Source organism: Catharus ustulatus, chromosome 3 (genome assembly GCF_009819885.2).
Source record: "Catharus ustulatus isolate bCatUst1 chromosome 3, bCatUst1.pri.v2, whole genome shotgun sequence".
NCBI classification, from domain to species: Eukaryota; Metazoa; Chordata; class Aves; order Passeriformes; family Turdidae; genus Catharus; species Catharus ustulatus.
In genome coordinates, this window is record NC_046223.1 from 16,033,803 (window position 1) to 16,054,387 (window position 20,585).

Below are 20,585 nucleotides of genomic sequence, written 5' to 3' on the forward strand. Positions count from 1 at the left end.
ACAGTGGGAAAAGACCTTTATAAAAACCAGCATTGGCAGTGCATGTAACATGTTTTGGTGATGCCCAGCCATTTTTCCCTTAAAGGTTGCTGCTGAGCTCTTCAGACTTCAGGCTCCCCAAATGTCTCTTGAGCAGAAGGCCTTTCCAGGCTACTTGCATTTCATAAGTTTTACCAACTTACTGGATTCAGCCTGGCTCATAAGGCTTTTTGTTTTGTTTTTCCTTGATTAAAAATAATTTTGTAATCTTCCCTTAATAATACTGTTGCAGAAGAGAACTGTCTTGGCCAATTTCTGGGCATTCATTCCTGTTTCTTTTCTTGTGTCCCGTGCTAGCAAATCTGTAGCTTGCAATGGACTACAGCAAGGAGCTGATCATAAAAAAAATTCTGGAGGAGGATGAGATATATTGTGGGAACAAATAGCTGTGGATGTGTGGAATGATGACATTTACCACTCTGGCACAGCATAGATTTTTGTTGGGTTGAAGTGGCATGTACCTATGGTTTATGGCTGTAAACTGTGATACTACTGTGAGCAACTGTCAACTGCATGAATACCCCCTCTGGCATCTGAGATGAAATTGGTATCTTGGAATCACTAAGGGGACATTCATGTGATGGCACACTAAGGAACATGTTCAGGGAATGTGCTGCAATGTCAGGAATATTTCAGAATTTCTACTACCTGGTCTGATCAGAGATGTAAGCATGACACTCTGGAAAAACAGCTCTAGTCACTTCTGTCACAGTACACAGGTTCTGGTGATGTGGTGTGCAGACCCCAGTTTAAGGGGGAGTAGAAAAGCCACAGTTTGGTGCCTGCAGTTCTGTCTTCTCCATCTTACAGCTGGAAATAACACATTTCTTTGTGCTACCTTGCCCAGGGGAATCCTGAGGCAGTTTATTTGTTTTGTTTATCTGTGAAATCTCACATGGATACTACTTGTCAGAGTATTATTCCCTCATATTTAGTAGGTCATCTTTCTTAAGGTCAATTCAGTAGGCTTCACAAACTTTGAATCCTCTAAACTTTGGAAGCTGCTCTGTGTGGCTGCGCCTTTAGGATCATAGAAAGGGTTCTGCAGGCATTAGCCAAACAAGTGACCTTTGCAAGCAGGTCTCTCCTGCTTGAGGATTCCTGTCCTAGGAGAGTCTGGTGAGAACACAAACTGCTGGCAGGGCTTTCCCAAAAGGGCTGTTGTATGTGGAGTGTCCATGTACCCACGAGCAGGGCTTTAACAAAGTGTACTCCTGTCTCCACACAATGATATGGGTATAAAACTTTCTCCACCCTCTCTGAAGAAATGCATCTGGAAAGACTAATACTTCTTCTGGTTTAGATTTTTCATTTTAAGAAGAACATAAATGGGAGCAAGTAGAAGGAGGGGACTTGGGAATTATTGATGGCTGTTGTTTTCCTACATCCCAGATGTCCTCTTTCCTTAATGTGTTCATTGTGGGAGAACAAGAAAGTCTTCCTAGTAGTTTTTTCAGACAATGACTATTTCTGATTAAATTATTTTGTGTTCAAAAACGTTTGCAGACATTTTGGCTTTGAGACTACATTATTATTATTATTGTATGGATAATGTGGGTTAATTGAACCACAATGAAGCTAATAGCAGTGAGAAGCCAGCATTTCTGGAACATGCACAGTAGCCTGCTTAACATCTGCACTTGTTTGCAGAATGATTCCTCCAGTGGAAAAGGTGAAATAAGAAGTTTGGAAAGAGGACTTGAAGTCTGTGCCTTCTTAATGGATTTTTTGTCTTTGGTTTTAGAAGAAACAAGCTTTAAAAAAAGGCTACCTTGAGATAACTGGCATTTTAAATGGGAATTTTTCAAGTGACAAGTTGGTAATCTTTTGCAGTCAGAATTTGAGCTTGCTAAATATATCAATAACCTTGTATTGATTACTGTTTAATAGCAGCACCTGCAGAACAGTATCTTCAGGAGAAGTTGCCAGATGAAGTTGTTCTAAAGATCTTCTCCTACCTGCTGGAGCAGGATCTCTGTAGAGCAGCTTGTGTGTGTAAACGCTTCAGTGAGCTGGCTAATGATCCAATTTTGTGGTAAGTGAAAAGCTATTCCTCATTATCTTGAGAAATACTAGATGTACTGCTCAAGATGCCAGTACAATAGAAAAATTGAAATGCTGGTTACAATTAGTTGAAGGAAAACCACTTGTATTTTATTATGTCTTGTTTAGTTAAGCATTATTTGTTACTTGTGAATATCTGATTATATGTATTAAACAGTAAAACTTGATTCTCTAATAATATAGATGCTAGTTAAACAGTGCCTGTTTTTAAAAAATCTGTTCCTTCAGTTGCCGTTCCTTCTTCCCCCTTGAACACTTTTTAGGCCATTATGGGGATTGTGTTACTTCACACAGAAGGAAAAAAACATTTCTTCAACTTAAGTGCAGGCTTTGTCTAGTGTTACTTAAATGGGGGTTTTGGGGGTTTTTTGGTTGAGTTTTGTTTCATTTAATGGTCTGATCTTGGGCTTTTCTCCCCCATATGAGTCTGCTCTACCCCTAGGTTGTTGAGAGTTTGAATAAATGGAAACTAAATTTGTAATTTTTTATATAGGAAAAAACCAACATAGTTCTTAAACTGCTTTGTTTAAAAGTAAAGATTAAGACTAAAAAAAAAAAAAAAAAACATCACAAAACTACCCCTTTTTTTCTGACCTAAAGACAGCTTCAGATGAATTACAACTTCTGTGATTCAGTGGCATCCTGTAAGTCTGGGCTTAGTATCAGCAGGCTCTGACACTGCAATTATTTGCATTCTGGCACTAATGAAAAGAATCCAACTGCTGTGTGCCATTTTCTTCTTTTTAAACCACTGTAATTTGTTCACTGATTAACTCTTTTTGGAATACAGTGCATCACTTGTTCTCAGTGAATGGATTTTTCAGTCTTTTTTTGGCAAGGTGAAGAAGAGGTGGTGGCACACTTGGTCTTAAATTTTGTTATACTTGTGCTACTAGCTTTTGTAAGTGTTAAAGCATTGCTGTAGTTAGTGCACAGTTTGATTCACAAATAGTGTAACTGTTTAAGTATCATCATGAAAATTACACGTTGAGAAATTTTTCTCTTGGATTGTAAAACACGTAAAAATTTCTGTCAGAAAAAACAAAAGTCAGTACAACAAAAAGTTGGTTTTCAGTGGTAGGTACTGATACTGGTTTATTCCCTGTCACTGGCAAATTCTGTTCAAAAAAACCCCAGGTTTTAGCCTTTGACTTTATATTAAAATGAAAGATAATCAGAAATGCATTAATTTTCTCTTCTGCTCAGGAAAAGATTGTATATGGAAGTATTTGAGTATACTCGTCCAATGATGCATCCTGAACCTGGTAAATTTTATCAGATTAATCCAGAAGAGTATGAACATCCAAATCCCTGGAAAGAAAGCTTCCAGCAGCTGGTAACAGTTTTATTCATTTATATTCAAATTTATGGGTATTTATAAAAGTAAAAACACTGAGTTCTGAAATGTGGGTGACAACAGTAATTATCTTGGGTTTAGACTTTAAGATCCTTGTGGTGCTGTGCAGTAGGGGGAGTTCAGAAGTTATTTCCTGTTTTGGGGCACTCTTTAGGGAGACTCCACATGGTAAAGTGGAGTCCTTGAGTATCCAGCTCTTCTGTGTTGGTTTTTGCATCACTGAAATTTTGTGTAAGAGATTGTCATGGTCTGAGACTCACAATGTGAAAGATACTGTTGCCATATCTTACTAAACCAGTGTGTGTGCTGGCTATCAGATTTGTGTGCATCTTCCTCTGGTGAACCAAACATCTGTTGGTAGTGTCACTTGGCCAAATACTGATTTACAGCTGGCCTGACTGGAAGTAAACAAATCTTCTTTAAGGAATGTGATTGCACCTCTAATCCAGAATTTCAAAGGTATTGAAAGAATGGCTGGGCATGATACTAGGAAAACATAAGTAAGGGGAATGAACGTCGAGGTGAGTGTATCACACAATGCCATGTGTTGTTAATGAATTTCTGAAGTGCATTGAGGACAAATGCTTGACTTGGCTTCTTTGTTTAGTATTCAGTCACTAAAGCATTCAATCACTGAAGGTGTGGGATTCTCTATTCCTCACCATATAAATGTATTTTTTGTGGCAAGCTGCTAGAGAATCAAGGGATGGAAGTAAGGACAGCTCTTGTGGAGTGTTTCAGGTGTCTGAAGCTTTTCAGTTTCGAGGCTTACGGTTGTGTAAGTAGCTGGACTCTTAGTTGATCGCTCCCTTAGGCTCAGACTTTTTTGGTGTTGCCACTTCAAATTGCATGCCTAGAGTGGGAGGCCAGTATATGATTCATACTTCTGGGACAAACTGGTGTCAGTAAATGGCTTGTTAATTAGGGAATTAGATCTCCTGTCAGTACATTCAGACCCACCTGTCTATCACAAACTCTCTTCCTTGTTTCAGTACAAAGGAGCACATGTAAAGCCAGGTTTTGCTGAACACTTCTACAGTAATCCTGCAAGATACAAAGGAAGAGAAAATATGTTGGTATGTTTCTAAAGCGATTTTTAAAAATATTTCTCTATCTCTATAAATAGAAATGGACATTACTCTGAATTTGCTTCTTTTCTTCTAGTATTATGATACCATTGAGGATGCTCTTGGTGGAGTTCAAGAAGCTCATTTTGATGGACTTATCTTTGTTCACTCTGGTATATATACTGATGAATGGATATATATAGAATCTCCAATCACCATGATTGGTGCAGGTATGTAAACTGGGAGCATCACTGTCTCAAACTTGTGTTTATTACTGCCTTAATTACCATGATACTCAGGTGTATTAAATAGCCAGTAAAAATGCTCATCTTTCTTCACCTGCCTAGCAAATAAGTGCTTTTTGTACAAGTGTCACTAACTCAAAAGTAGCTGATACTTCAGACTGAAGTGCTGTTGTCTGCTTGCTAGTTCTCAGAATAACTTAATTTATCTTCTTATTTCATTAGGAGAAAAAGATGGAATTTGTCAGAAAGCTTGTTCAGTTACATAGGACTGCAGTTGCAATTTTTACATTTTTACATACATATATATATATATAAAACCTATCTTCAGAGTAGAAACCAGCAGTGGGAACAAGCTCAAATTAGTATCTGTCCCATTTTCTTCAGTATCATAATTCCATCTTGAGGAAGGATATGAGACCATCCAGCAGAAAGATTCTGAGACTGGAGGTTCTTCCTCTGTTCCCTCCCAACTGTTCCTCTGGACAGGAACCTTTATGCAGAAGGAAATAGAGTTGGAGAATAGGAAAGGTTTAGGAAGGTAATATAATACACCAGACTGCAAACTGTGGTACTTGTGGAGCTGCTTGCTTTTCCTGTCACTACTAGGAGCATGCTAATTCCCAGTAGCATGATAACTAGGTAGGAATTCAGGTTGTATTACTGTCTGGTAGAGATTTTGGTTAAGGGGTCTCAGACTTCTTGCTCTTGTAGTGATCCAGAAGTGAATTATCCACTGTTTGTGTTTATCCCTCTGGATTAGTTGGGTTTGCTGGATTGTGGGTTTTATTGAGGGTGGTGGGTTTGGGGTTTTTTTTGTTCTGTTAGTAAGGGTGGGGGGTTTTGTTTGTTTTGGTGGGTGTGTTTTCTACCTATATATTCTTTGTTTCGCGAAGTCCCTCTTGCAAAGTCTCTCTTTGGGTATTTATCTGTTCCATATAACAACTGTTTTGCTCTTGAGTGTTCTGGCACCTCTTGCCTGGGTTTTGCAGCCTTGGCAGGAAGAATGGTTTTGAGCAATGCAGTCAGATTGTTCCAGTGTTTTTCTGAAAAATTGTCCCCGCAGATCTGCAAGATGTGACTGTGTTAGTATGTGAGTTTGTCAGTTTGTGACTACATTTCTGGAGCTAACATTCTGAACATGCCCACTTAGAGTGCTTTGGTTGGTGTTGTGGAGAGCTTTTGGAGCACAAACTGGATTCCTTTTGGATGAGACTAATTTAAGAGACATGTTCCTGGAATACTCTTACTGCCCTTCAGTAGCCAGTGTGTATTCAGTCAGAGGGACCTGGTGAGGACTAGAGCAGTCAGTCTGTTCTCTCCTCCCTGTGCCACAGCTTGTGCTGGGGGCAACTGATCCTCGGCACTGGTTCCCTCTGTGGTACCACTCCTGTATTAGGCTGCAGTGCTTGCTAATGGAGACATGGCTGCAGGCAAATGGCTGGCAAACCCCTGGCTCCTGTCTCACAGAAGAGAGGATGACAGTACAAATAGGGCAAGCCATATTCATGAAGTGTTTAAAATCCTGAGAAACCAGATCAGCACTGTCCTGAGATATAAAATTTATCAGTCACTTCATGACATTTGAAATGATAGCTTGGATATGTGGGTAAATTTCTGCATGTTCTGTCTCCTTGTAAGTTTTGAAAAGCCGTCTGCTTTCCCTTCTTCTGGAAATAGCCTAAGTTATTCAGAAAAACAGTTATCTTAAGTACAGTCCTTTAAAAGCCAGAGATCTTTATTGTGTATTTTTGTAACAGAATAGCTGTCTTGGGGAACAAAACCTCCAAGAGGAGTCCAGCAATGCTTGATGTATTTATATTTCAGTTTTTGGCACTGCTGACTTCACTTCCCCAGACTTTCTCCACTGAATGGTGAGTGACATTGTAGAGAGAGTCAATTTTCATTTGACTGGAAAAGAAAACAAATTAAAGTGAACCACTAAGCCTTGGAGAACTACCTCTTCTCTGTGCAGTCTGGCATGCTTTTTAGAATGGTAGGATTAAGGCAGCACCAAATCTCTGCATTTCTACTCAAATTTCTTTAATAGTTTATTCTTCTGGCTTCAGAAGAAGCACAACATTATTAGAAAGGCAGCTTAACATACCTTGAACTTGCAAGAAGCTTCTGTTTTGTCACATAAGCAGAATGTGCTTACAGAAAAATGCCTGGTGTTCTGAGGTTTTTGTTCTGTTTAATTTTGGCATTATTTCTTCCCCTAAATCTTAGGGAAAGAGTTGGTTCAGAAGGAAGGCTTTGGACGTATTACTAGCACTCTGGCATATCTGAATTGCCAAGAAACAAGCAAAAGGAGAGGTTCTGTTAAGGAAATTGTTGCATCTGGTTCAGCAGACAGAAATACCTTTTTAATTTTTAAAAATAATTCTGTTTTCCATGGTTGGAGTGGGCGGGGAGGATGTTTGCTGTAGGAATAGCCTTCCATGGAGTGCTCATCTCACTCAAGACACAAATCTCCCAGTTGCTGAGTTTCAGCAGTTGTACAGAAATGTCCTAATCTGAGAATCTTCACTGAATGTGTATTTTCAGAGCTACAGCTTTCATTTTTTTCCTTTATTTTCCATTTGACTTAAATAATGTGCAAGTAAGTGAAAATGGATTATCAAAAGATCCTTCAGTCAAAAAAAAAAATAGTAAACCCAACAAGAATGGTTGTTGTCATTTTAAGGGTAGAAGAATTTTAAATGGTAAGAAAACTATTATAAATTGGTATTTTTTTACTTTGGAATGCAAGAATACTTTCACATGCCTGAGTTCTTCTTCAAATGCCCATTGGGCATCTTCGAATTGAGAGCTTTATTTTGGACCAGTTTAGACCTTTGTGGTTTGCATCTTGTAGACTGTAAGATCTAAAAGAGTATCTGATGTTTGCTTGGTACAATTGGACAGGATCACAGTTCCTGCAGAAGGTAGTGATTTTTTTGTCTTCTAATGCAGGGAAAAGTGAAATTGTTTTATTCTTTATGAGGGATTAAATAATTCTGAGGCAATAGGCAGTTAATTTACATTCCTTTAGACAGTCCCATACTGTAGGCTTTCCGTTCCATTGTTTCTAAATGGTCCTTAAGCTGATCATGAATTCTGATCCTGGGGAGCATGACTCCCTTAGGTTCCAGCAAACTGACTTCTTGGGAGCTGTGGTTTGCTTGATTACAAAATTAGTGCCCCTTTTCTTCCGTTTCCAATTCTAATACTGGTTTCTTTATTCTAAAGTGGTCTAAGCCAAAAGCTGAGAGATTTCTTCGAACGATGACTTTGCGAAGATTCAGTAGAATGTTGCAGAGAATTTCATTGGTGCATTTGGAATAAAACTAATGCTTAAGGAAGTCTTCATTATTTTCCTAGGGAGATCTAAGTACAGTGATCTTCCATGATGGGCTTTCTGGGACCTTCCCAACTCACAAGTTACTACTTGTGTAGTAGGAACTTGAGTGATGAGAGCAAGGTGTCCATAGAGAGCATGATCCAAGTGCTTTGCAAAAAATTCCACAAACCTCTGTTGAACAGTGTTTCAGAGCATCCAATGTGAAGTGCAGTTTTTCTGTGCCACCCTGAAAGTTCTGATACTGATTTATGGCTCTCATATCCTCCTGGATGCTCTGTTAATTTCCTGGGTTTGGTTCACCTGCACTGCTGTGGTGCTGTTCCTTTTCATGTGCTGAAACACACGGATTTGTTTATGCCACTGCATTTGCACTATGGCAAAGCTAGAGAAATGCTACCAAACCTCAGAAATATATTTCGTATGATGCCACAACTCCTCGTCAAAGTCTCTTTTAGTTCTTATCTAGTACTAAGTGAATAGTGGTGTAGAGGAGCGCCAGACTACCTTAAAATGCAGCTCTGCAGTAATGAAAGCAGAGATTGGGCTTTTAGATAGTGAGAACAAGCTGGATAATAATGTAAATGTTGCTTCATTCTGACTGACATCTTTCTGCCAAGTGATAAAGAACAGGACATACTGCTTGTCTGTACTAATGTCAACAGACAACAGAAAAGGATCTGCTCATGAGGAATCCTGTGCATAGGCTTTTAAATAAAATATAAAATTTAGGACAAATACCTGCTCATGTTTGTGTTGAGTTGGGAATGGTTTAAAATGCTCTCAGATAATTTATCTGCTATAATACTTGAAACTTCCACATTTCTATTTGGTGTGTAGAGGGAACACTGCTTCTGGCTTGTGTGTTTAATGTGCAGGTTTGAATCAGACAAACGATCTTGCTTGTGAATGAGTGTCATTGAATTTATTCCAGTGGGTGGCTGAGGTTAACTGGTGCCCCCTCTGCTGGCTGATGCCATCCCAACATAAACATCACCTGCTTTTGGATTAAGGGTAGAGAATAGAGCAGAGCCTCGCTGGTAACACAGGCAATCAAATGACACATTGTGGCATTTTGCAAGTGTACGGCTTTGTAGCCTTCTGTACATACTGCCAGTGGTGTAGTTAAATCTAATTCAGTAAGATTTTTTTTTTTTTTCCATAAAGAATAATGAGGATAGCAATTCAAAACTCTGAATCCTACATTGGAGAAGTGTGGGGAGGTCACTTGTAGGTCATGAGCAGATGAGTAAATAGTGGTTCATGTGATGGAATGTATGTTTTTTAGCATTAATAAAAGGGTTTGGACTACCAGAAGAAGTTGTACTTGGAACAGTTAAACTGCCTCTAGCCTGGCACCCATGTTTGAGCACCATGTTCATTCAGTTCACTGTAAGCAGTAGTCAAAAACTAGCTCTGTAAGGTTTTTTGAGGAGGTTTTTCTCACAGTACTGGATGTTACTAAATTGGTGCCAGATTGTCTTAGTTAAAGATTAGTTTCTTCATTGTCTTTGAAATTTCTTTTTTTAAAATCTTTTTGACAGGAAGACTATTTATGTGCCAGCAATATTGTTAATTTTCCTTTGTTGCTTTGAACAGAATTCTGTAAGTATTTTGAGGATTTTTTTTTTCAGCAGCCTAAACTAAGACTGTTTTCTTTGCAGCACCTGGAAAAGTAGCAGATAAAGTTATAATAGAAAACACTAGAGATTCCACCTTCGTTTTTATGGAGGGTTCTGAAGATGCCTATGTTGGATATATGACAATCAGGGTAAGACTCTCATCCTTAAGCAGATATTTTAAAATATTTATTTTAATACCTGAGCAGTTAAATACAACATTTGTTTTCTTCCTTTTCAGTTCAACCCTGATGACAAATCTGCTCAGCACCACAATGCGCACCACTGCTTAGAGATTACCGTGAACTGCAGTCCAATTATAGATCACTGTATTATTCGAAGTACTTGTACAGGTTAGTGGGCTTTTTATTGTTTGAAGAAACATAACAAATTGAGTATGATTGCTATTGACATATTTTTATTTTTTGGTGCAGGTATTCCATGCAAGTTGCAAGCCTGGCTTGCCTTGGAGCGTCGCTATTAGAGTGACCTCTTTGTGTCCAAAACCTCTGTGATAATGTGTACTTGGTTTTCTATTTGAATCTGTTCAGACTCTTTGGGCAGTTGGTTTGAAATTGAGAAGTGACAGTTAAATAAACATACGTGGGTTTGGTGGTTGGTTGTAGCTGACAGGATGGGGCGTTTGAAAGGGTTACACATGGGACTTGTTCATTTGGGTTCGTTGTGATATTCAGTATTGGGATGGATGGCAATAAACGTGACGAGATGTAACTGCTAAGCTGAGCTCACTTCCAAGTGGAACGATTTGACATATTCAGAGGATGAGTAGTAGCTGTACAGGCACAAGTGTTGAAAGACTCATTTCACCATCAGAGACAGTGAGGAATTTATACCACCTGATTTGGGAAAAAACAGTAGTCTAGGCTGAGGAAAGAAGGGGTCAGTGTCTGGAAGTGAGGAGCTGGATTGCAGTTTAGTCATCAGCTGGAAGACATGGCCGTTCACAGTCACTAGACACAAGACATGGCAAGTTGAGCATCTTTGAACGCAGCCAGATCAAGTGGAGTTGGAGTGTTACAAATAAGAGGTTCAGAAGAATTAAGATAGTGAGTATTTGAGTGAAAACAGCCACATGAACTTCCCCAAGGTCAGCTAGGGAAAGGGAATGGATCTGTGCAGCAGGCTGCTGTGCATGGAGAGTGCTCAGCTCAACATAAAGGCAAGGAAAAAGAAAAAGATTTCTTCCAACTGAATATAAAAACTTCATTTTTCTGGTACTGCCTGTGAAGAATACTGCAGGAAACCATGATGAGAATGGTGGAAGGATTCCTGGTGTGTGCCTTCTAGAGGAAAATGCACTTTCTTAAGGTTTTGGCCTATTAAACCACTGCACTTGGTCAAGGCAGTTCTGTGCTTTGCATCACCATCACTTTTATTGGAGACACATCAGCAAATACTTGGAAGTGTTAATGACAAAAGAGGAGCCAAAGGACAGTGAGCTGCTCCCAGTGTCCCATTTGTTCCAGTGTTAATGCTAATACTGGGAAATCAAAGTATACGAAGAAAAGTGTTCTGGAACTTAGCATATACCAGTGCTGGGGACCCTGACAACCAGTGGGAGGAATGAGAAGACCATGATCAGCTTGGTAATTAAAGTAGATTGAAGAGCTGCATGACTTCATATTGTAAACGTGCTTATACATAAGCCACTAGATCCTAATATTTTTGTGAAAGTTGTTTATGAAAACTAAGCTTTGATAATTTTTTTCTTGACTACTTTCCATTTCTGAGAATTCTGAAGTTTTGCTCCCTCTAAGACTCTGGATTTCTGAATGTTTACTGTATTGAACTGTTGATTCTCTTCTCCAGAATTCAAGTTTCTGGTCCATTTTGGAGGCTGTGTGTAGGCTATACTATCATCACTTACTGATTATCAAGTTTAACTGGCTCTTTAATCCTACCAAGCCTTGCTATTGCTTACTCAGGAATTACTGAGTTTGTATAAAAAGGGAGGAAGAATGGCAGTCTGCCAGAAAAGACATTTACTGTTTCCAGATAATTGGTATCTCTGAAGTATTGATCCATAGGCATTCAAAACCTCTTTCCTAGCACATGCTTGATACCCTTTCTGTAGATCTCTAAGTTGCATTGAGGCATATTTCTACATTATGTCAGTGTAAAGTTCTTAATGTATGTCATATGTAAAGATGGGAGCTATGTAAGTACAAGTGAGTTAAGCTGGAGGTTCCTGCTGCCAGTCCAAAGCATCTTTTGGAATATTTTCAAATAAAGTTTAAAAGGAAACATCCTGAGGTTTTGTTGCATCCGTTGTGGAAGAAATCTGTGTTAGTCCTCACCTCTATCGATAAACGTAGTAGTGGATGGTAATGTTTCTTTTTTAAAAAAATTTAATATTGTTAAAGTGTATGCAATCATTATATTCTGAGTAAACAAAATAAAGCTTAAACCACTACTACATGTGCTTTGTACTCCAAAATGACCAGTTTCACACAATCAATACTCAAGTCCAGTGAAGTGAGTCAGAATAAAGATTGCCTTCATTTCAATAAGCAAAATGTGGTAGAGATATGCTTTTAGAACATCACACTTTGTTCCAAAAATCTGTAGCTCCTCAGTCTTACAAAAAGAGATAAGGAAGGGAAGTGAAAGCAATTATGAAATGCAAGAAAGAAGACATTATTAACAGTTAATACAAACAGGACATTAGAAATTGAAGGAGACTGTGGGGACCTCCCTCCAAAATCAAAACACACCACTTTACTGCCACAAAGAACTTGATGCAACATCTGTCTAGAAGAGCCAGTGCTTGTGTCTTAATTTGGGGAACAAAGGGAGTTGTAGCAGTGATGTGGATCCATCATAGAATGGAAAAATTTGAGTGGCAAAGTGTTGTGTAATTTTTGTTCCATATTTAATGAGAATAGACAGGAATGATAAATGCCCTCATCCCCTAGAGCGATAATGAAACACATTCCACTCTTCACAGTAACTGTGGATGAGGTTAAACAGCTGTAAAAATAGACATTCTAAAATCATGCAAGAGTTTAGAAAGAACTGGCCAAGAAATTCTCTGGCTTCCTATTGTGTATCAATGGAAACTTGAAACCTCGATGAGATGGTCTTTGTCCCTGGGGGCAGTGGCAGGGGAGACACTACACTGGAGGAAGTATGAACAGAGGTACTGCCTGTTCATCCTGGTAGAATGATGAGGTATAAATGCAGGGGTTTGGTCAATTAAGAATTTAAAATTTATGATGAATCAAATTAGTGTGTATTTACAGGAAGTTATAATGGTTGCATTACACTGTTGGCAGTTGTGGTTACTTTCTTTGACCAAAAGACAGCATTCCCAGTAGGATTACAGAGATCCTTGAAAAATGTTTGATACCAACACATAGTGCCTTAAAATATTAGAGGTCTACAGAACACCCAGAGCCTACACCAAAGAGACAAAAAATAACTTTCAGGGTAACTCTAAGGTTTGTTTTTTTGGGGTTTTTTTGTAGTTATTTCAAAGATGAAATAGCTTCTTAACTTGCAGAGAAGAAATAAGATGGCATTAATGAGACCTGTAGACAATGAGGACTTTACTATAGAGTATTACAGATACAATATGAATGTAATATAACTACAGTCTTAAAAATAACCAGGAGAATGGGTTACTACGACCTTCCTGATAGGTGGACTCTCAGACACCACTCCCATTAGTCTGATAAAGTGCAGAGTTACAGATGCAACTTGCTTTTGTTCTAAGTGCTAAACTCCTCTCCTGGAAAGCTGGGGAAAGCTTAAATAGTCTCTGTGGATAAACTGCTAAATATGAGCCCTCGTAGTCAAGTGGCCAAAAGAGCTGATGTGATCCTTAGTTACACCTGTAGGAATACAGAGGAGAAGTAGAGATTGATAATGCCTCTGCTTAGTCCTGCTTCAGAATAAATTGCTCTTTTCTGGTGTCCATAGCAACATGCTGGAAAATTCAGAAACGGTTCAGTGAAAAGTCATGTAAGGTAAAGCAGAGAACTTCGGTTGTAGTGAACAACACAGTGACTGCAATTTGTTACTTTATCAAGGAGAAAGCTGAAGGAGCAAATTGCTTGCACTAAACATGTGCTTGTATTGGGTGTGGCGTGCACTGGTACCAAGAGAACTTGGTGCCAAAGCTGGAGGAATTGAGATGAGCAATTAAAGTGTAAATTAAAAGGACGACAGCCCTCTAGCCAGCTAACAAGCTTTATGCTGGTTTCTCAGTTGCTGGAAATCATAAAGTTATCAAAATTTAAATATGTTTCTACGAGATATGTGCTGAAGTTCCTGCTACTAGAATTGAAACAGGGCTTAATTTAGGGAATTAGTATAGCCTGTATTATTCATAAGGTCAGAGTAGACTATCAAAATAATTTCTTTAGGAATTAAAATCTCTCTGTAAATGAGTCTGTGAATTATTTAAGCATAGTTTTTGTGGGGCTTTGCTAAAAGGATATATGAACACTGACTAACAGAGCAGGTACTGGCTTGCTTATTTAGTGATGTTTAATTGTGGGGAATGTGTGTTACATAGACCAGGTTCCCTGAGATGAGCTCTTACCTTTTAAAAATAATAGTTCATTTTAGTGGCTGCAGAATTTCATGTTGTCACGCTTCATGGAGTTCAGGGAACTGAGCTGATCTGCTGAAGTCCTGAGCAGTTTTGAGTCCTAGTTTCCTGGAAGATATTTATTTTTGGGGTAGCAGAAATAAGGAGTTTTGTAATTCAGCTGGGGAAAAACCTGTTGGTTTCTGATGTTTATTCTGTACTCCAGATTGTGCATCTGTGTTCTGCTAAATATTGGGTGGACAGTGTGTCTTTGTATGCTACAAAATTATTGTTTGGCCTCTTTGAAGTACTGCGCTGTGGAAATTTAAAGGGAAGCAAAACAAGGCAGTAATTAACAGAAATTTTTTTTAGATTTCTGTTGTCCTCTGCTGTGAGCAGTCAGTATACAGTAGGCCTAACACAGGGAAATAAATGAGTGAGAACTTTCATAAGCATGAGTTATTATATAAACCATTGTGCTGGCAGCTGTTTAACCTTGGCAGGGTGATTTTAAAGCGACTCCTACCATGGTTTTTGCATCTGCAAAATGATGACATTAGTGTTTTTCTGCCAGTGGCTTGCAATGTTTTGGCTCTGCGCACACAAAATCTTTTTTAAATATCAGTTCATGCTAACTTTTCTTGTGAAAGCACTGCCAGACTATTTATAAATACACTGTGCTTTGAAGCTATGGTAACTGTACTGTTTTCTTCCAGTTGGCTCTGCAGTATGTGTTAGTGGCCAGGGAGCTTGTCCTACTATTAAACACTGTAACATCAGTGACTGTGAAAATGTTGGACTTTATATTACAGACCATGCACAGGTAATTTTCCATATTAATTTCTTTACTTTGATAAATTGTTTACTGTTCTTGATTCCTGTCTTAATTTACATTTTTTAATTCACAGGGAATATATGAGGACAATGAGATATCCAATAATGCATTAGCAGGGATTTGGGTTAAAAACCATGGAAATCCCATTATCAGACGGAATCACATTCACCACGGACGTGACGTTGGCGTTTTCACTTTTGACCATGGAATGGTAACCTATATATTTTCTTTTGAAGAAAGAAATACACATGTTGTAGAATTGAAGTCTTCAAATTTTGCCTGCCGTTGGAGAAATGTGTTTTTTAAAACGTGCATTTACTCCTGAACATATACTTTAAATATGCCTACTGTTGTTCTCATGCCCTGAAGTGGGAGACTTCAGAGACGATTTTAGCTGAAAGAGGTTTAAGCAAGCTGTTTGCAATTGATTGGCAGCTTGTTACATTGTATTATGTTGCAGTGACAAAGTACCTCTTGAAATAGGATGTAAACCGTAGGCTTACATTTATACTTCATTCTTTTCCCCTTGAAGTGGAACAAAAATAAGGTGCTGGATGATTTAGAAATTTTTTTAAAAATGCTTTGTGGAGACTTAGCCTTATTTTAATATTAAAACTCTGAAACATGGTATATACACCTTCTCTGGGAAGAGGACTTTTATAGCAGGGAGTTAGTTGTGGAATTTTAACACAGAATTTCGTGTCAGAATTCAGACCTTCTTTCATAAATATGTTTTTTTGTGTGGGGTGAAGCTCATCACTTCCAAGTACATGTACAGTAGTGAAAAGTTACATTTGTAGCCCTTGAAATAGAATAGATTTTTGTCACAGAAATAAAAGATGATTTGCTGATTTGTTTTAGGAAAATGTTCTGCATGTCTTACAGAGAGTGCCAAATCATTGTTTTTCCTGCTTGAATGACAAAGTCCCAATTCTCCACGCCCAGCTGGCAAAACAAGCGGTTTTCTTTTAGTCACTCTTAAAATGGCAGATCTCTAAATATGCTTTCCTTAGGGTGCAAAAGCTCTTAATCCCCAGGTGTAAGGACTCAGTAAAGGAAGGCAAGAGACCTGCTGGGTTGAGACTAAAGGGCAAGAAGGAAATGCACAGGCAGTGGGAGCAGGGACAGGTGACCTGGGAAGAGCCCAGAGACACTGTCCAGTTGTGTAGGGATGGGGTCAGGAAGGCCAGGGCCTGAATGGAGCTGAACTTGGCAAGGCATGCAAGGAATGACAGGGAAGGCTTCCACAGGTATGTCTTTCAGAAAAGAAATGACAAAAAAACCCACATCCCCCCCATGAGCAACAGCAGTGACAAGAAATGAGAAGGAGGCTGAGTTTTTACTGGCAGTCTGTCTTCCCACACCTCTCTATTGGATGGACCTCAAGGCAGGGGCAGTGGGAGCAAAGTCACTCCCATCATAAAAGAAGATTACATTTGTGACTGCCTGAGGAACCTGAATGTACAAAAGTCTCACTGGAACCCAGTGAGATGCATCCCAGAGTCCTGAGGGAATTGGCTGATGTAGGTGCCAAGCCACTCTCCATGACATTTGAAACGTCATGGCAGTCAGGTGAAGTCTCTGGTGACTGGGAAAAGGGAAACATTGCACCCATTTTTATTAAAGGGCAGAAAGGAGGACCCTGTCAGCCTCACCTCTGTGCCTGGAGAGATCATGGGACAGCTCCTTCTGGAAGCTGTGCTAAGGCTCGTGGAGGAATAGGGAGGTGACTGAGGACAGTCAGCACGGTGTCACCAAGGACAAGTCCTGGCTGACCCACCCAGTGACCTTCTGTGATGGGTCACTGCAGCAGTGGAGAAAGGAGGGGCTATGCATGTCATTTATGTGGACTCCTGTAAGGCCTTGACACACTCCCCTACAACATCCTTCTCCCTAAATTGTAAAGATGTGGATTGGATGGATAGACTGTTTACTGAATGAGGAATTGTTTGGATAGTTGCATCCAGGGGGCAGATGCCAGTGGCTAAATCATGTCCCTCAGTGGTCTATACTGGGACCAGTAGTATTCATCAGTGATACAGATAATGGGATCAAGTGCACCTTTAGCAAATTCTAACCCAGACCTATTCAGGTTTTTGATGAGAGTTGGCAGATTGGAAATAGCATTAAGCGGAAATCCACTACGGATAGAATCTAGTGAGGCCTTTCTCCTCTTGGTCCAGATTGCTGGGAAGGAAGAGATAAAGAATTGAGGTAGTGCTAGTTGTAGCTGTTGGATTTGTGGTTTTCTGGTTTCAGTAGAAGGCAAACAGGTCACAGGGCTGCTGTTTTTGCTGCCAGCGTAAAATCCTGCCAGCAGAAGGTGAAACATAGTGGGATTCTGCTGATAGGTGCCTCTTCTCCACTCTAATAGTTACATCCTGAGGACCATGCTTCTTCTGTGTTGGCCAAGATTGCACCAGCTGAGAATGCCCTGCTGGCAGCCCTTTTCTGATGGATGGCTTTACATCATTTTCTGCTCTCTAGAATGATGTTTGGCTGGTTTGCAAAGAGTAGTGGCAGATGTCTTTGGTTTATATTATCTCATTGTTTGGACTGCATGAAGCTGTACAGTTAATATACTGTACAAGCACTTCTAATCCACTTCAGTGGGTAGTACATATATCTATACATCCCTTCAGGACTTAAACAGGCTTGGAAACATGGAATGAAGTGATTTCAGCTATAGAAAAACTGGTAAAGGAAAGTGCTTTAGCAGCTCCTGCAGGGAAGGTGTCTGTATGTAGGCTTGAGCATTAATTGGAAAGTCTGGGTAGGAGCTGCTTCTTGTTTAAGTACTGAAGTATAAATATTAAATATATGAGTACTGAAATATTAAAAAAAAAATTCAAACCAGGCTGAATTCACTTGATTAATTTTAAATAAAAGTGTATTTGATCTTCTTTCTTACCAATGAAATGCCTGTTTCAGAGCTGTGATCACTGTGGTATGACAAGCAAAATGGAATAGAGATAAATGTTTCTCTTTTGTTTAAGGGGGAAAGTAACACATTAAAGAGAATGTGTGAATAATATTTATCTCAGCTGCAAATATTATTGAAATATTTCATAGTCATAAACTCCTTTCAAAGATTAAGTCCCCTCATGTCTCAAAGTCTGCTTTGGCAGCATCTTCTACTTCTGCATCATGTCTAGTGATAGAGTCAATGAAATGACATCATTGGCAGTGTTTGTATGCTCGTTAAGTGATAAAGTGACACAGTATTCTTCAGATACAAATCCTATATTCCTAAACAAATTGATGCATTTTGTATTTTTGCTTCTCTCACTTCACTTCTGTTACTTTCTGTACTTTTTTTTATATTGCTTGTGACTATGAAGTGGGATAAGTGCATTCCAGTGCTGAATTCCTACCCTACACGTTCTTTTCCCGTGGGTTTCTGTGCTGGAGTGCTGTCTCCAAAAGGTTCAAGAGTGCTTTGTTTTTCAGTTCATGTTCTCAGACTGTTCTTTGTATTTTGATACTTGTAGAAACTTAACCTCTTATTTCTAAACTGGTAATATCCTGACGTTTGCCTTAGTGCTGTGACAAATATGTAACAAGCTGGCATTAAAAATGCAGCGTGGTGTTGACAGCCCTGGGTGCCTTACCCTGACCTCTCAGGTGCCTGAGATGAGTTACCAGGCATCTGTCATAAATTGTATTTTGTAGTTGTATGCAAACAACAGAGAAGTTTCAATTTAATGTAAGAATAAGCATAATTTTACAGTTTGAATCTGAGCTCTAGGCAAAACAGTTTCCATTTTCATTGCTCCCAAATGAGAAGCTTGGGGGCTTTCTTTCTGATGAAACAAAAGTGTAGCAGCATGTCTAAGTTGGGTGAGCATGCCTAGTTTACATCTCTGTCTTCTAAATACTACAAATCAGATCATTTTAAAGAAATGTGTATATAAAGTCCAAAAAAAATTAAGCATATGCCAGATGCTATACAGACTACATTAAAAATGCCATTTGCCTTTTGCTGTGCATAAAAGTAAAGGGTTTGTTTTGCATCTTGAGTGTGATTTTGTTTATGTTGCATTTGAATTTTCATAAAATGCACTAACTCTCAAATAAGAACCCTTCAAGGGTTTGGAAGGCAAATTTTATAAGCATAGGCAGTTACTCTTTTTTTATATTGGTCTCCTGTTGTCTTTTTTTTTAGATTTTGGGGGGTTTTTTCCCTACCCTATTGGGAGTACCACAGTCAGTAAATATTTGGAAAATGTTAAATCTTACACAAGCATATCTTTTTTCTTTTAATACATGTGTTGTTCAAACAGTAATATGAAATGCCTCTGTGTTTCTGTAATGTAATCTTCAAAACAGAGAAAGGAAAAAACTCTTTTAGAAATAACAGGGGGAGAAATCATCTGAGAAGAAAAGCAGCAACAAAATCTCATCAGTTAAAAGTTTAAAGCATTTTAAAGCCATGTTGGTTAGACTAGACAACATGAAGAAAGAAAAAAGTTGTTTTTTCCAAGTTCAATTACTGAGTTAATAATGATATAAAAAGTCTTCTGAGTTTTTCCAGCTGTGCAGGATCCCATCTTTGTGATCGCATCTTTTTCTGTACAGTGTGTGCCAGATGGGAACATCAGCATTATCATTGCTGTGGTGTTTGTTTCTGATTCCTCTACCTGCTCAGCTCTTACCAGGCTGCAGCAGTGTTCTTGCCCTACACATGCTGTCAGTGTAACTGTCATTTTGTGTCTACAGCTAATGCTCTGCCTGGAATTGTAAATAAATTTGTTGTATAGAGCTGCTTTTTAATATTTAGGATTTTCAAGCAGAAAGCTACTTGCTAGTTTTTTGTAAGATTGTAATACTTTTTCCATGTGCATCCTTTATTCCTTCTTATTAATCATAGGGGCCTCATTTTGCTTATCTGGTGCTGTCCCCTCCAGGTGGTTCTTCTTCTTTAAGCTGTTGAATTATAACCAGAGACCCCCACAAAGTCCAAGTCAAACACCTAGCACACTTGGAAGCCATTCTTGGAACGAGGTGGAGGCAATATAAAGCTTGCAATTCCTCTCTGCAGAGGAGGGGTATTGACCTTCCTGATCTCAATCACTGCCTGGCAGAGTCTCCCTAAAGGATCTGGGCTTGAGCTGCCCAACAGCTGGACAGAGCATAAGGGTTGGGCAGCTCCAGTTCGAGTGTGCTGACAGGATCAGCTGTGTCTGATGGTGCTAACTTGTTACAGCTGGAGCTGGCACGCAGCTTTGTGTTAGCAGTGTTGGGGGACCCTGTGGATAATAGGTCATGGAAGGCCATCCTTGGAAACACAGTTTTTGTTTTAAAAAAATACTGGCTAACTTTCCAAAGACAAAATGTTGCCTGAAGCCATATGTGGTTTTTTGGGATCCACAAGTTCATCTCTTCTCTTAGAGAGGCTGTAGTTCAAAGGCACAATAATACCTCTTTAAGGGGTGTGGCTCTGGTGGTTGAAAAGATACCAGGGATT

The 20,585-nt window shown here is 39.1% G+C and overlaps 1 protein-coding gene across 3 annotated transcripts in view; it reads left to right on the plus strand.

Moving 5' to 3' along the window:
• FBXO11 (F-box protein 11) overlaps window positions 1–20,585 on the plus strand; it is a 69,631-nt gene that overhangs the window by 38,398 nt on the left and 10,648 nt on the right. For 2 of the 3 annotated variants that reach the window (XM_033053806.2, XM_033053808.2), the window contains exons 4-11: window positions 1,930–2,074; window positions 3,310–3,439; window positions 4,453–4,536; window positions 4,625–4,757; window positions 9,774–9,880; window positions 9,970–10,081; window positions 15,000–15,106; window positions 15,192–15,329. In XM_033053806.2, the coding sequence (XP_032909697.1) occupies window positions 1,930–2,074; window positions 3,310–3,439; window positions 4,453–4,536; window positions 4,625–4,757; window positions 9,774–9,880; window positions 9,970–10,081; window positions 15,000–15,106; window positions 15,192–15,329 (956 nt within the window). The remainder of the gene's footprint in view (window positions 1–1,929; window positions 2,075–3,309; window positions 3,440–4,452; window positions 4,537–4,624; window positions 4,758–9,773; window positions 9,881–9,969; window positions 10,082–14,999; window positions 15,107–15,191; window positions 15,330–20,585) is intronic. The other variant, XM_033053807.2, reaches the window with a different exon arrangement.